Here is a 17,333-nt window from a genome sequence, read left to right as displayed (position 1 = left end):
TTTGGTTTTCAGACCAAATAGATATAAATGTAGAATTGGATAAATGGTGGTTAGCCTGCCTATAAGAATAAAACCTCATCTTCAAAGATGTTAAGTCTCCATTTCCTTCCCCTTTCCTCCTTCCATTTTTTTTGTCAAATACTAAATAATTTACTTCCTACCATGTGTCCTGTGATGGGCTCTGGGGACAGGAGAAATGCAGTCCCTATCTTTAAGAGGCTTTCAGTTTAGTAGGAAGGGTGGACATTATAAAAATGCACACTTACACAAATAGTAAAAATCACATAAATAATTCAGTAATTAAGCTGGAGCTACCCTTGTTTATAACAATGACATCCCTCCTACCTTCTCGAGAGAACCATTGGTCACTGCTGCCTCTCTTCATTAGTGAGTAGTCGTGATTAAAGCTGTCATTTCAGGTGGGAGTCCACTGCCGGGCAGGGGGCTGTGCTCTGTGTCTGTGCTCATGCTCCCCCGTGGACAGCGGACACTTTACTGTGCACGGCGTGCTCCATTACGTGATGGGAAAGGGGCAGAAAGATGGAATAGACACAGTCTTTGCCTAAAGGAGTAGTGGAGGGCGCTTGCATACAAAAAAGGTTTATTTGTCTCTCTATTTGTCATATAATATATGTGATGTCTAAAACAAGGAATTTCAGGAATTCTTAGGGGGTGAAATGACTTCTAGTTTTGGTGATCAGCTAATGTTTCAATTTTAACTGATCTATAAATAAATAAATTGAACTTTGACAAGGAAATATGGTGGAATGAGCATTCAAGGGAGAAGGAATAGAATAAACAAAGGGAACCTGGATAGTATGGCTCAGTGAATTGAGGAACTGAGTGCCAGCCTGCAAAGCAAGGGGTTGCTGGTTCAATTCCCAGTCAGGGCATGTGCCTGGATTTTGGGCTAGGTCCCTAGTGGGGAGCGTGCTAGAGGCAACAGCACATTGATGTTTCTCTCCCTCTTTTTCTGTCTCCCTCCCGCTCTACAAATAAATAAATAAATAATTTTAAAAGAATATACAAAGGCAAGAAGGTGGAAAATTTTAAGGCATTGACCCAAGAAAGAAAAACAGAAACAAACCATCAAACAAAAAAATAGTCATGTGAAAACAGGAGGAGATAAAAGTCAATAGGATAAAATGAAGCCCAATTATTAGGGGTTTTTTATTTCCTGTCCAAGGGTGTATTGAATTCTATTTGGTAGATCCCATATGGCTACTCCCAATGTTTAACCAAATAAGACCCTTTAGGAAGAATTAATCAGAATTGTTCAGGTGGGTGACTTCAGTGAAGAAGGACTGAAACTCAGAGCCTGGGCATGTCTGTTGTCACTGTCTATAGAAGAAATGGGGAGGGCCTGAATTGTCAGTGGTTAAGCAGGCAAATCAGTGCATGTGGTTTGAAGCCGATTTGCAACAATGCCCTGGAGTTTCTCTGGGGTAATCTCTAGAACAAAGAAGCCAATATGCCTTCAGAAGTCATACTTTCTGACTGACTTGTAAACCACATTTGTATGACCTAGGAGGAAGAGCATGGCAGCCTGTGATACAAATGCAGATACTTAAAATGAAAAAGACCATAAAGATGGCAATGTAGGCATAGTTTGCTCAGCATCACTACAAGCATTTCTGACCTGATTTCAGTTTGTTTATGAATAAATGATTGTTCTGATCCTGAGAGTTAAATATTTAAAAAGCAGTTTACTTTTAGAGTTCATATATAATCCAGGACTGATTTTCAGTGCTGCAGATTTCCACTCATTTCCTTCTTTTTAATACACTATAACTCTTATTCTATCCTTTTCCAGTTTCCTGCATGAAAATTACTTAGACATTGCACACAAATCTTTTGTGAAAGAAGAAAAGGAAATTCAGTTTGTGGGTCTCAGCAGGAGTTAAGCTAATGCAGCTTAAAATAATGCCGAAAAAGAAGCGCTTATCTGCAGGCAGAGTGCCCCTGATTTTCTTCCTGTGCCAGATGATTAGTGCACTGGAAGTACCTCTTGATCGTAAGTATTAACGTTTTAAAGCTGTTAGACCTGGGAGTCAAAACCTCCCCAGCATTTACCATCACTCTGAACTGTGTGAATGGAGAAGGTGTCTGTGTGATACTGAAAGCTAATCAAAATTAATTTGGCTTTTACCTTCAGCACCTGATGTTTATGAAGAATCACACCACAGAAACCACTGTTGAAACAGTCATACACATTGTACCCTCCCTATCATTATCTTTCTCCTCCCTCAGGTGCCTTTTGTGTACCATGGGGGGTTGGGGGGGCTAAGAAGGAGTGAATTGTGGGCTGTGCTGATCCTCCCAACAGGAGACTCTTTATAGAAGCAGAACTGCTAGAGAGCTATATGAATTACTTAAAAATGATTATAGAGACCTCCCCACTTCTTCACGCTCTCATGTGCTGAGAGTGCTCTGGAAAAGACCAGGAGATGGTATCTCAGCCAACACCACACCGCTTCTACATCCCCAAACTGCCCATAATACATTACTCTTGATTCAAACAAGGAAAAATTCTCCTTGATTTTTGAATCTTAAATATGACTTTAGAGCTAGGAAATGTATCTTATCTAAAGCCTAGTGAAGGGTCCTTTGTGTTTGAAATATGTAATCAAAGATCAAGATGTGAATTTTGAAAATAAAGCAAGTCATCTACAAAAATATTACTTAAAATAGAGCAAGTAACAGCTACTATATTAGCCTACCCTTTTCCTAATTAGTAAAGTGTATGCTGGACTCTCCCTGGTCTGGGTGCCCTGTTTATGAAAAATAAAGGTAATGCTAGGTTTCAACTGGTCACTTTTCTTGCAATGGAAAGCAGAATTTCAAATCTGGACAATTACTCTTCTTCAGAATTGATTTATTCTTTATCCCTAATCTGCCTGACCTCCTTAAATCCATTAGCTTCCTGAAATAGACATCTGTTTGGCAAGCTTTCCAAGGTGCAAGGAAGGTAACACTTTGCTGGGTCTGTTTAATTGTTGGGATGCCATTTTTGCCAAAGAGGTTGCAACTGCCAGTGGGAAGACATTAAGAAGCGGTTTGCTTCACACTTTGTTGAATTCCTTTCCTCTGCCTTTACAAGTCTAAAGTACAATAAAATGCAATATTTTACTTATATTCAAAATATTATTTCAATGACTTTAACTTCAACTTTCAAAAAAATGATTACTTATGCAAATAGGAGTTGGAATGCTTAAGTAAGCACTTGCCCTAAGAGATATATAGGAAAGAAAGAAAAGCACTGGAGAGAAATGCTTTTGTTGTCTTTTGTGTTAAATATAGTCCCCCTTTATCTGACTGCTCAATCTAACAAGCTGAGGGAAATGGTCACCTAGGGCTAACTCAATTATCCCTGCTGATGGAGAAGAGGCAGAACCATGATGAAAAGAAAGTCGCAGACAAGGCAGGCGCTCCTGCATTAACCTTTGCTAGTACTAGTGACAGGCAGCCCTGCAGAATCATTTGAATTGCATACTAATGTAATTTCTTCTCTGCCCCTAATTCTTACATCCCTTCTACATGAGCTGCTCCTTGATGTGGCTACTTGTTACCCCTGGGTGATGAAGGAATTCTGAAAGCAGAAATATACTAACAGTGTGATTTGGGGATGAACCATAGAAATATAAAAACCTAAAATCAGTGTTGGGTTTGTCTTGGATGGAGTACTGTCATTGCAGCCATGTCCCATTGTTAAGGATCATCACTGTGTGTATCGTGTTGTCTGGGATAATAGGATCAGACACTACAAAGTATGTGACCACTCAAATTAATTGTAGATTTCAGCAGTTTTTCAAATTGAACGTAATTACTTGTCCAGTACGACATGGAGAGAATGGAATTAGCCATTCTTACTCCTGGAAGAACCATTTTTTGCCCACAGCATTCCTTTTGGTTCGTCCATATGTTATGTGGGAAAACTGCTTCAGGAATGAAGAAGGCCATGCGTGGGAGTTGCTCCAGTAACTTCACCACTGCAAGTTTTGCCGTACTAGTTTTTTAGGTCATATCAAATAGACAAGATGCCCCTATTATCTTCAGGGTTCTAACGTTCTTATTACTAACATTTGGTTTTCTTTAATCCTGTTTGCCCACTCACCTGCTGATATTGATGGGAAAAAGCAAAACTTCTTGAAGACTGTAAGTGTCCTTCTGTAATTACTAGGCAGTGTGAAAATTTGGCCGTGTCTTTGTTTTTGAATGAACAGTGTGAATTAAATTGTACAATTTTGTGTTTTGTGACTAAAGTATTTTGAAGCATGCGTATTTACTGTGACTAAATATTAAAATACCAAGAAGCAAGTTAATGTAGTCCCTGCATGAATTCTGAAGACTCAGGTATTACTATTTTTCGTTTACCTATATTATGCTCTACTAACTTCTGTGCTTTGTTCACTTCTGATGTAACTCAATGAGAAAATTCACAAAATTTAAAGAGAATGGCTACGTGGTTCAAATGCTATTAAATGTTTGCTGGAATACAGACATGTCTTTTGGTATCTTTAGAAAAGCGAATGCATGCAGATGCTTCATCCAAGTCAGCATCTGTATGCCCTCTTATCCTTCTTCAGCCTGTGAACTATGTAGACAAGTATGTCCAGGTGTCATCAGTATAATGGCCTGGAGAACTTGAATATTGTTTTGAAAGGTGCAAAAGGCAATAAACAGCTCTCCCTCACAGTGTTTCTGAGTGGCCTCCTCTAAGCAAAAACTTCTGCTGCTTCTGACAGTTGAGCAGCATCTATCATATACATAAAACACAGTTTTCAGGCATTTGAAAAATATTTTGATGTTGGATTAACCAGGAAATTATATAAAATCGCCTTTTTCCTTTATTACTTGACAGCATTTTTTTAGTTGCCAGGTGATTTAAGCACTGGCTAAATCAGGGTGTCAAACTCATGTTCATGGGGGGCCACATCAGCCTCACAGTTGCCTTCAAAGGGCCGAGTGTCATTTTAGGACCGTATAAATGTAACTACTCCTTAACAGTTAAGCGAGAGCTCGGCGCTGCCCCTGGGTAGAAACGAGTTGCAGGGCCAGGTAAAACAGGCTGGAGGGCCATATGTTTGCCACCTGTGGGTCTTCTCTTTGCCACTCGTGGTCTAGATGGTAAACTCCTGGCAGTTAGGAGTGGCATCTAAGCTAGCTCTGCTGACACATAAATAGAAGTTGTGGGTCTGAAACCACCAGACTTGCACTTCTGTTGCTTGCAGAAAAGCACAAAAAATTATTGGGCTGAGTCATTTCTAAGAATTCCCTCACCTACCACCTATGTCCACTATTCTCTGGGTGTGAAATTCCAGGTTTCTTTCCATCATCCCAAACGCTATACTCCTAGAGCCTAAAGGATCACTCAAAGGTGAAGCCGGTCCCAATAATAATAATTTTGATAGTAATGTAAATGCAGCTAACATCACTAAACCATTGTAATAATGGCATGTACTAAGCAGTTTACACAACTTATTTCATCTTTCAGTGACTTCAGGTACTAGATACTACTCTTAAACCCCATTTTCTCTCTCAGGAAACTAGGACTTAGAAGTTAAAAAAACTTGCTTGACATCTGAAAACTGGTGAAAAAGAAACAGACTAGTTCTTCATCACGAGAACAAACTACTAAGCAACATTGGGAGCAAACAGAGCTGGAAGAATGAGGGCTCCGTGTTGTTGTGGAGGCTGAAAGAGCAGCTGGTGTATTAGGAGGAGGAGGTGGATCTTGCTAAAGGGAGGGGAAATTGGTACTGTTTAGCGTCTCGCATGTAATAGGTTGCACAATAAGTAGTGACGATAATGGGTTCAGCTTTTGATCTGTATTTTAGGTGTCATTTGGATACTTAGTAAAAGATGTCTGGTGGGCAGTACTGGAGACAAAGCAAGACAAGAGAACCATGTGTGCAGAGCTACGAGACTTGGACATGGAAGTAAAAAATTTAGCCCTGGCGACAATGAACCACAGGAAAGACAGACAAAAGCAGAGGACAGTTGTTAAGCTTAGGGAAGCACCTGGTTGGCAGGTGGAAGAGATTTCACAAAGGAAGCACAGTGCATGGGCAGGGAGGGAAGGGGAGATCTAGAACATGGAAGACTTCAATGGTCAAGGTAACTTGTGTCCCAGGGAGGGGCTATCCATTGTAAGATGTTTAGCAGCATCCCTGGCTTCTGCAATAGATGCCAGTACCATGCCAGCCCCAGAGGTGACAACCAAAATTGTCTCCAGATATGGCCAAATGTTCCTGGAGGGAAGGAGGCAAATTGCCCCTGGTTGGGAAGCACTAGCGCTCCCTGGCCTTGGGCAAGTCAGTAGTTCCAACCAGGAGAGTTTGGTTCTCGACTCTGTTGTGCCTTCCTAGTCAAGCCTAGTTGCCACCCTAAGCAAAAAATAAGTTGAAATGGATTATGTTTTGAGCCCCTACCTAACACTCTGTAATTCTGATTTCACAGGAAGAATATGGTAATTTTAGAGTGACTTGAGTGCTGGATGCCCAGATACCAGCTTTCTTCAAATTAAATTGTTCCTGGTCATGATGGTTTATATAATAAATGATCATATATAACTTTGAAGAGTGACATGGAAATATAATCTCTTATAACAGAGAACTTCCCAAATTTATTTATCTCCTAAACAAGACTTTTATCTTGATTCCTACTAAGCTACCTATATACACCCTGACTCTAATAAGACATGTCAAGTCTCTAATTTAACCATCTTTTTAGCATTAACTTCTCAAATGTGTTTGTTCTTAACATACAGGGTGGGGCAAAGTAGATTTACAGTTGTTCATGTGGAAAATAATACAATAATTCAAAAGTAACAATATGAGAATAAACTTGGTGTTTTGCATATTCGCAACTGCAAATCTACTTTTGCCCAGGCTGTGTGTTAAGTTACATTAGCTCGCTAATGAACTACAAGTCAGTTACTCTTTCCTAAGAAATGCAAATTTTCTTCACAACCGAAATTTCCCTGAAAGGCCTGTTTGGACAAAAGGAATCGGAGGAAGGAATTTCTCATTGTTACATCAGAAAAGAAACTGTCTTAACTTTAAACTTGTATTGGTGATTACTTTCCCAGACTTTAGGTGGGAAAAAAAGACTTTGTGAGTAGTACATATAAAGTTATGAAAAGGAAGTTGTGCTTGACCTCGAAGTTTGAGGAGACTGCTGGTTAAAAGTCGACTGAGTATGTGCTGCCACCATAGAAATTTCTAAAAACATTTGGAGCACACTTAGTCTGTGGTGATTTTGATCAAGAAAAAGTGATTGCTATTATGATATTAAATGATTTATTTCTTTGTATTATTCTTCTTTCCACAATTAAGTGGTACAACCTCCAACCATTACTCAACAGTCTCCAAAAGATTACATTATTGACCCTCGAGAGAACATTGTGATCCAGTGTGAGGCCAAAGGGAAGCCTCCTCCAAGGTGGGTGTGCTTTCTGCTTTGTTATAGTAACAAAAGTGAGTATGGACATTAACATCGATTAATGTCCTGTGCATCACTCAAGTGTCATTTGTAGGTTCACTGTTTTGTCTCTCTGCTTAGTCAGTTTGCCCTTGGAAACCCAGATGATTGCATTTCTGCATTCATGCCTTCTGTGAAATGCTCAAAAATTGTGGGGAGATGGTGGAAAGAACTTTCTACTGACTCTAATTGACTTATGACACAGGCAAATCCCTTTTTTCTGGGCCTCAGTTTCTCCACTTGTAAAATAAAGAAATTGAATTTGATGACTTCTAAGATCTCTCCTATCTCTAGAAAGGTCTGTAAAATAGTCTTAAGTGGGTTTCCACACTTGGCCGAGTTCTGTGAGCACTGCATGACATTTTAGAGTTGGGAGAGATATAGAAATGATTTGGTCCAACCAATATATTTTATAGATGGGAAACTGATACCTAGATAACTTATCCAAGGTCTCACAGCTAATTAGTAATATATAGGAGTTTGGGAGAGTTGGATTACTATTATTAAAATGTAATTTAAATGTTTAGGTAATAAAGAAGTGAAAGTTTCAAAATATTTTGAGTTTGTCTATTACTGGCCTTATCAAACTATCACAGACTAGCACCTGAGAAAAAATTAATGGGTACTAAATACAGAAGTATATCAAAAACTTTCATCATGGTTTGCTTCAAAACAATACATTCTGTGGTCAGAGAAAATGCTTGGTATGATTTCAATATTCTTGAATTTGTTGAGGCTTGTTTTGTGTCCTATCATGTGGTCTATATTTGAGAATGTTCCATGTGCATTTGAAAAGAATGTGTATTTAGCTTCTTTGGGGTGAAGAGCTCTGTATATATCAGTTAGGTCCATTTCATCAAGGGTGTTGTTTAATGCCACAATGTCTTTGTTGATATTTTGTTGGCAGAAACACATGAAGATATGCTCAATATCGTTAGCTAACAGAGAGATGCAAATTAAAACCACAGTGAGATACCACTTTACACCAGTCAGGATGGCTATCATAAACAAAGCAACAAACAACAAATGTTGGAGAGGTTGTGGGGAAAAGGGGACCTTAGTTCACTGTTGGTGGGATTGCAGACTGGTACAACCATTATGGAAAACAGTATGGAATTTTCTCAGAAAAATAAAAATTGACCTGCCTTTTGACCCAGCAATTCCACTGCTAGGATTATACCCCAAGAATCCTAAAACATCAATTTCAAATAACCTATGCACCACAATGTTCATAGCAGCACAATTTACAATAGCCAAGAGTTGGAAGCAACCTAGGTGCCTGTCTGTAAATGAATGGATCAAAAAATTGTGGTACATATACACAATGGAATTCTATGCAGCAGAGAGAAAGAAGGAGCTACTACCCTTTGCAACAACATGGATGGAACTGGAAAGCATTATGCTGAGTGAAATAGGCCAGGCGTTGAAGGACAAATACCATATGATCTCACCTTTGACAGGAAGCTAAACAATAAAACAAACAAGCAAACAGAATAAAAACAAAGATATTGAAATAGAGAACAAGGGGGCAGCGACCAGAGAGGAGAGAGAAGGGAATTTAAGGGGAAAAATGGGGAGGGATTTTGAGGAACAAGTATGAAAGACACAGGGATGAGGACTGGAGGGGATAAAGGGAGGGAGGGGGAGACAGGGTGGGGGGGGCTGGGATGGGAGGAATAGACAAAAAATGTACTTGAAAAAATAACTAAATAAAAATAAAAAAAAAAACAATATATTCTGCGATGTCACTAGAAACTCTCTAGCACTCAAGCCCTAACGTGATGTCATTTGATAGAGTTCCCCTTTAGTTTCACATTTACTCAATACCTCCTGTAACTCTCTGTAAGGCAGAGTTTCTTCATCTCAGCACTATTGATATCATGGGCCAGATAATTTTTTACTGTGGGGTAGGCTGTCCCGTGCATTGCAGGTTATTTAGCAGCATCCCAGTATATGCCAGGAGCACCCACCACCACCTCCCGCCCTAGCAGTTTTGACCACTACTGCTACAGGAAAGCAGGGGGAGGGAAATCCAAGTGGGCCTAGAAAAGAGTGAAGTTGAGAGATTCATGCCTCTGTATGAGTATGTTCATTGTTTATTTGTGACTAGTTATAAAATATTAAATTACTTGAGCACTGTGACTTTTATATAAAGGAATCTTCTATATAAATAAAACTGAGAAAGTAGAATTTCAGTTGATAATTTGAAATATTTCCTAAGTAATTTACAAAATCATCTCTAGAATTAAAAACTCTTAAAATATATTATATATAGAATTACCACTTTTAATAACCAACATTTAAAACACCACTGAACTCATAGTTCTTCCCCTCCCCGCAACCTACACTTTGCATTTTGGTAACTTGAAACTTGTCTGATTACTTGTAAAGTCCTTTCTTGTCACATTTCAGCCCAGAGCAAATTTTTGTAGTGAGGTTGTCAAAGCTATGAACAATGGAGTTTACAATAAAAATGCTAATGAAGCTATCAGATAGTGTGTCTAGGAGACCTACTTTCCGTATTTCTTTGAAAAATGACAGGCAGTTCATGTGCGTTATTTTTTTTTATTGAGTCAGATTTCAGCTAGTTCTAATAAAGACATGTGCCTTAAAATGTGTGGCCAGCACTCTTTTCCAAGTCGTGATTCAGTGAAACATTTTAGGTATGGAGCCTATTGCTTTTTACTGAATGTTAAAATCTAGTAAGTGTTTCTGGAAACCCATAAACTGCTAGGAATTTGTTAAATAGTAAATAATCCTGGTTTTCTAGATCATTAACAAGCTTAATCCTTTATGTATTGGGCAGCTTCTCCTGGACCCGAAATGGGACTCACTTTGACATAGATAAAGACCCTCTGGTTACTATGAATCCTGGCTCAGGAACCCTCATAATAAACATCATGAGTGAAGGGAAAGCAGAGACCTATGAAGGAGTCTATCAGTGCACAGCTAGGAACGAACGTGGAGCTGCAATTTCGAATAACATTGTTGTCCGTCCGTCTAGTAAGTGGGACTTGTCCTCCAACAGGTGGACCCTCTGAAAGTACGGCTCTGAGACTCAGCATCCATTATGTCATCTAGATACCAATAAAAGAAAGAAATGGCATTGATTCCAGTGCTCTGACTTTGTTTGCATGAAAATTACCATTCCTTTCCACTTTACCCTAAACTCCTCAGCCTAATACTTTGCCAATCTAGTATGTCTTTTGCTTGTAAAGTCCAGAATTAAACACAACAGCTAAGAAAAGTGTTTCCTTCCCAAATTGTTCTAATTATTAATTTTTTATGTATTTTATGTATGAGGAAGCTCCCTACAGCCAGATGGAAATAAATTTAGTATGAATTGGCTAATTGAAGTCTAAGTGTAATTTTTTTAACATTTCTGTTTCAAAATTTAGGTGGAGATAGAGTGGCCTCACCACGTTGATACTGTGGTGATCTGTCCCCAAATCCTATCTACAGCCCAAGAGCCTGTGTTTAAAGAAAAGTGACCATTAGCAGTTCTGGTCATTTTAAAAAACATTTTTATTATATGTGTAATATGTTCATTATATAAAAATCAATTATAAATAAAAATAAATTTAAAAATTACTCATATTCTCCCACTCAAGAGAATAGTTTTACTGTTCTTTCCATTTTTTCTAGCTATGTTTGTATGTGTTTGAAACAAGTTCATTCTGAAGTACTATTTTATAACATTTTCTGACTTACCTATGATATATATATTCTCATATCAATCTTATAAATAAATATAGTTATTATGTAATTTATAATACTGTATGATATTCAAAGATGCTGTTGTACAGTTATATTATTTGTTTTACAAATCTTTGGACATTTAAATATTTTTCATTCTTTTGTGATGAACATGCTTATAACAAAATCATTACATATCTTCTTAATTTTTGTAATACAAGTTCTTAGTCCCTGGCTGGTGTGGCTTAGTGGATTGAGCACCAACCTGTAAACCAAAACATTGCTGGTTCAATTCCCAGTCAGGGCACATGTCTGGTTGTGGGCCAGGTCCCCAGTTGGAGCATACAAGAGGCAACAGATGGATGTATCTCTCGCACATCTGTTTCTTTCCCTCTCTCCCTCCCTTCCCCTCTCTCTAAAAATAAGTTAATAAAATCTAATAAGAACACACATATATATGCATATGTATGTTCTTTGGCTTGGAATCACTGACTTAGAATTTATACTACTAATGGCAGTGAATGGAAATTGTCATTTTTTAAACTTTTAACACTCTATTTAAAAATTATTTTCTTGTTATCTTAATAACATAATGTACATAAACGAGTTACTGTTTTCCCAAAAGTTTAGTTTGTCTTTCTTTCTAGTGCTCTTTTCCTTTTTCAATGCAGAAATGACTTAGAAGCTATTATTTTATTTCATAGGGTCACCATTGTGGACCAAAGAAAAACTTGAACCAATAACACTTCAAAGCGGCCAGTCTTTGGTTCTTCCCTGCAGACCCCCAATTGGATTACCACCACCTATAATATTCTGGATGGATAATTGTAAGTTTTAAAAATACAAACTTTATTTCTTAAAGATTCTTATAATTATTTGCTCTATTTATTGTTATTCTTATAACAATAAATCATTACTTCTTGTGATTCATAAACTGTTTTAGAGATGCTCTGGAAAATATATGTTCATTTCAATAAATAACATGTCATTTCATTCATTCACTTGATTTTGCCATGCACCTGCTATGTACTAGGCAGTGCTCTAAATAAAAACCAAAAAAATTTTCTGCTCTCCTCAAGCTTATATTCTATGCTGTGGAGACAGATAGGGGTAGAGAAGGAAGCAGACAATAAATGCATGTAGAAAACATGTGTCAGTTAGCAGTAAGTGCTATGGTGGAAAATAGCAGAATTTTGAGCAGAGACTTAACAGACTGAGAGAATAAGGCAGACCTCTAAATATTTTGGTGGAAAGGAAATAGCAGAAGCCTATAGAGGAGAGGAAATCAAGCTGTTTTGCTTTTTTTGTTGTTTTGTTCTTTTTTTATTCCCCAACAGTAGCTAATATTTGTTGGATATTTACTAAGTCCCTTCACTAAGGACTTTATGGGTTATCTCATCAATTTTTTTACAGCAACCCTTTGAAGTATATCTGGTTATTCTTTCCACTTTTTAGGTGAGGAAACTAAGGCACAGAGACATGAACTCATCCATTACACCATTTAACATGTGTCCACTGTCCCTGTCCTTGAAGGAATTGTTTTGTTGCTCTGCCTCTCCACCCTCCAAAACCTCCTCTACAAAGAGGTTAGCATGTTAAGGTGGTACATGGTTCTGCTGGGAGACGAGGAATCAGGGTTTTGGAGGTGAAAGGCCTATGACACATCCATGGAGAGATGCCCAGCAGGAGTCAAAGCTACAGGAGTCAGAAGAAAGATTCTGTGCTCTAGCCAGCAGTGTTTGTGTGTGGAGGCAGGTGGTAGGTGAGAGAACAGAGGGGGGAGAGCAGGTGGTGAAGAGCAAGCCTGGGGGACTGAGACCAGGAGCCCCCCAGGGAACGATAAACCAGCAAAACAGATGAGAAGGAGCACCGCTGATGTGAGAGGAGAGAGAGTGGTGTCCGCAGGACAAAGCGAAGAAAGAGTTGCGTTTTAGTGCTGCAACAGTAGACATAGCAGCTGATAGTCGGTCCTCCTGGAACTTAAATTCCAGCATGGGGAGACAGGCCATAAGCCATATATATGACGAATAAAATATTTTACCTGTTAAAAGGTGATAAGTAACTGAGACAAGAAAAAGTAGAGGAGGTGAAGGAGGCTGGGTAGTGTGCAGCATTAAATTGTGCCGTCATTGCACCCTATTGTTAACTGCCCTTTTGCTGCCTGATTCTTCAGTTAGACAAGCTCAGACAGGGTAGGGATCCTAGTGTGGCCAGCACCTTGCACGGGGCCTGGCTCACAATTAGGTGTTCCCACAGTATTTGATATCTAACCATTTATGAAGACGCAACCCAAGTTAACATCTTTACAAGCATCCTAATGCATTTTCCAAAGCATGTGTGTATATGTGTTTAATAATTTAAGTAGGAACTACTTAAATATTAGGAAAAGCCATGCAAACTCTTTTTGCCAAACTTTTTTTTTGGTTTACACTTGCTTCATAGAACACTTCACTGTGCAACTCTAATCTCACCTTTGCTCTACTCCAGAGAAATTAGAGTCAACAGGTACAATTGGAGTTTTAGTGTGTTATTTTGTTGTTATTGCTTATAGTTATATGCTTTTATTCAAAGACCTTTATATAGAAAAAATATTCAAGTGAAATTCATAGAACTATTAGTAGATACACTTATTTTGCTAATTTGGGAAGTGGTCACTTAATGATAGAATGACCTATATTATCTTTCTGCCTTTCTCCAGCCTTTCAAAGACTTCCACAAAGCGAGAGGGTTTCCCAGGGTCTGAATGGAGACCTTTATTTTTCCAATGTTCTCCCAGAGGATACCCGTGAAGACTATATCTGTTATGCCAGATTTAACCATACTCAAACCATACAGCAGAAGCAACCTATTTCTGTAAAGGTGGTTTCAGGTAAGAGTTTAGCTTCCTGAATCTGTCTTTCAATGATGTGTATAATTATGTGCAAAATAATAACTATTAGATACTACTAACTGAAGAAAACAAGAGATCCATTGATTAGGAAACTACCTGTGCAGAGCGACTGAAGTGTTGGCATGTGTGCTGTAAAGGGCATGCACGCGTACCCTAAATACTACGTTTTACATGCTCTGCTGTTGTTTACATATCTGTTTCCCTGATACCTTTCTGAATCTACTTGGAGTTCTGCACATTTATGTGTGCTTTATGCCCCATGATGCCTTTAATGGGCAGTCCTGCAGCTTCAGTTGTATGTTTACATAATACTGGTTGGGGATAACTGAGTATGTTAACAAGTTGGTCATGTACAGTGTAAAGCACTCTTCAGTTGGTGAGGATGGTACTTGGTAAGCATAGCTGTATATGTTTGCTTTTGTTGCCCAGGACTTTTTTGTACAATACCTTCTCCCCTATTTTTTACATCTTCATAATGTTCTGTTTATTTCAGTGGATGAATTGAATGACACTATAGCTGCTAATTTGAGTGACACTGAGGTTTATGGTGGTGAGTTATGGTGATTGTAACTGATATTCTCTCCTTCATTGTAGAATTTAGTTCACTAACTTCACCTCCATGGCTATTTAACCCTCTTTCTTTATGAAATTCCTAGTTACATGTGTAATACCACTAGAATAAATGTATGTTTTTTATGAAATTTAGCTGTAAGCTTGCAAACATGCCACTAAAACATTTTCCATGTTGTATGTATAATAATGAAAATTATTATGCTGTTTTCATATAAAGAACTGTTTCATGTGATTTGGACATTTTTTTCATGTATGTTCAGAATTATATTTTTCATCTGTTGTCTTATTCATAAATTTTCCTCATGAACTAAATAAGAATTGAGAGGGTGCATTAACCTGCTTGAATACTAACTATTCAAAATCTTAGTAACTTTTAGCAACTAACATTAAGTGGATTTTGATAGTAAGTCATCATATTTCCCATCTGTTTTCACACGACATTATCAATATCATAAAATTATCAGTAGTATTTCTCTTAGTTTTGTTTAAATCTCAGTCTCTATCTTCAGTGGAAGTAATATCTCTAAAAATAAAACATTTGATTTCATTCTTTCAAAAAGAAAAGAATTTGATTTTCTTAAGGGGAGTGTGGGGGGTCTCAGATACAGAGTTGATCAATGAAAATTATGGTTTCTGGATATGGTGTCTTCTTAATTATCTATAAGGCAGAATTTCTGCTGTATTAATTTTTTACCTTTGAGATGTGAAGTAAAAAACATTAAGGTTCTATCAATGACCAGAGTATGCACTCCACAACTCCTGTCTTATTTTATTTTAATATACTCCTGAAAGATACAGGCCTCAAAGCCATTCCCAAAGTGATTTCAGAGGGTAAGATTTCCTCTACTTTCTCTAAAATCTTAGCAAGACTCTAATCTCTCTCAGGTAATACCTTTTTTATATTCTATATTTTCTTCTGAGAAATGAGAATAATTCATATATTGCATTTTATTCAGTTTTTGTGAGCATCAAATAGTTAATACATTAACATTCTGAAAACTGTAAAGGGCTGTAGAATCTGAATATGGTGATTTCTACTTTAAGTTTTTCTGAGAGTTCATCAGAATATAAAGGCACATTTAGGCAATGCCTCCATGAGAAAGAAGGTGGCCTAAGTCTCCCTGAGAGCTCTGACTGGAGCTCTCTCTACATTTTCATTGAGGAAACCAATTTCAATTTCTTTAACCCCACTCTTACACTTCATTTGTGGCAAAATTTGCCAGACCTCTATCAGAAACTTTCTAGTTTTGTTTTGTTTTCCATAAACCTTGCAGTTTGGGGAGTTTGATATGTTAAACATCTACCACAGATTTATCTACATGACTAATCTATGGAATTGAGTGTAATGTAGCCCCTGGTATAAACCAAAATAGCCTCTCCATAGCCATACTCTTCAAAAATATATAACATCTTCCAGACTGTAAATAGTCAATTTTCACTGTGACCTGAGCACTTAATTTTAAGTGATGTATGTTTTGAGAATATGATTTTCTATATCTACATTTTAAAATTTTACTTTCTCACAAAAAATTATAAGAATATAACCCAAATTAAGAAAACATACGAAAAGAGAATAGTTCTTACTATTATTAGTGCTTATGCAACTCAAATGTCTCTATTCCTGGCTGAGAGAGCAACAGCTATTTGTAAGGCAGAGAGTGTGCTGTGTAGTTTAACAAATTTTACAATGTCAAATAGTTTTGAAAAGGGATTAGATTTTTTAGGCAGTGAACTGTGTTTCTAAAAATATATATTCATAACTTTTCATGCATGTTGATTTTCTCATTTTCAGCTAAATCAAATAGAGAGAGGCCACCAACATTTTTAACTCCAGAAGGCAACACAAGTAACAAAGAGGAATTAAGAGGAAATGTTCTTTCACTAGAGTGCATTGCAGAAGGACTGTGAGTTAATGCTTTCTGTCTTAAATGCTTTAATTTCTTGTAAAAACATAATAGATGGGTAGAGAAATATTAATATCATAGGAAGAGTCATTGTTTTATACTAATTCAATCAAGCATCAAAAAAAATCTGATAATTATTTCCAATATAGGCCATATGAATCTCATATGATTAAAATATTTTAATATATTTTTCCTGAAATAAGTAGCAGTAATCATCTTTTGATTGCTATGGTTATAATTAGAGTATATTATTTTGCTACTGTGTGTAACTAACCACCTCAAAACTTAGTGCCTTAAAAACAATAGCTATTTATCATTGATATTTTTTCTGTAGGTCTTCAGAGAAGTTGTGCTAGAATGGGTTAGATCCAGCTGATACAGGTCGAGCCTGCTCTTGTGTCTGCTTGGCGGTTCAGCTACGGGTTCACAGTTCTGAGGGTCTGGCCACTGAGCTCTTGGCTTTGAGTTTCTTGCATCCCTCTGAGCAGTCCAGCCCAGGCTAATTCTCCTAACAATAGAGGTACAGATGACCTCTTAGGGCCTAGCCTTGGAACTGGCACACTGTTCCTTCCATTGCAAGTCACAAGCCCAGAGTCTTTGCAGATGTCTTGTCTGTGCACACCTCAAAATTGATGCCACCCCTAGAACCCATGTACCTTTGACAGGAGTTGTGGGAAGGCCTCACTCAGATACGAGAACCACTGTTACATTAGGTACACATTAGAAGCAAGATTCTACCTAGTCCCCTCTTATGCCTGGTGCAGAGCTAGTGATAATTGATATAAGCA

At 37.7% G+C, this 17,333-nt stretch overlaps 1 protein-coding gene across 1 annotated transcript in view; it reads left to right on the top strand.

Annotated features, from left to right (window-relative positions):
- Positions 1 to 17,333, top strand: part of NRCAM (neuronal cell adhesion molecule) — a 172,665-nt gene that overhangs the window by 110,427 nt on the left and 44,905 nt on the right. The window contains exons 2-9 of the mRNA XM_053655117.1: positions 1,814 to 2,014; positions 4,138 to 4,155; positions 7,338 to 7,443; positions 10,289 to 10,485; positions 11,883 to 12,005; positions 13,877 to 14,047; positions 14,562 to 14,618; positions 16,434 to 16,545. Coding sequence (XP_053511092.1) covers positions 1,909 to 2,014; positions 4,138 to 4,155; positions 7,338 to 7,443; positions 10,289 to 10,485; positions 11,883 to 12,005; positions 13,877 to 14,047; positions 14,562 to 14,618; positions 16,434 to 16,545 — 890 coding nt within the window. The 5' untranslated portion in view covers positions 1,814 to 1,908. The remainder of the gene's footprint in view (positions 1 to 1,813; positions 2,015 to 4,137; positions 4,156 to 7,337; positions 7,444 to 10,288; positions 10,486 to 11,882; positions 12,006 to 13,876; positions 14,048 to 14,561; positions 14,619 to 16,433; positions 16,546 to 17,333) is intronic.

Source organism: Artibeus jamaicensis, unplaced genomic scaffold, assembly GCF_021234435.1.
Source record: "Artibeus jamaicensis isolate MK-2021 breed Jamaican fruit bat unplaced genomic scaffold, CSHL_Jam_final contig_924, whole genome shotgun sequence".
NCBI lineage: Eukaryota > Metazoa > Chordata > Mammalia > Chiroptera > Phyllostomidae > Artibeus > Artibeus jamaicensis.
This window is presented reverse-complemented; position numbering and strand designations above follow the sequence as displayed.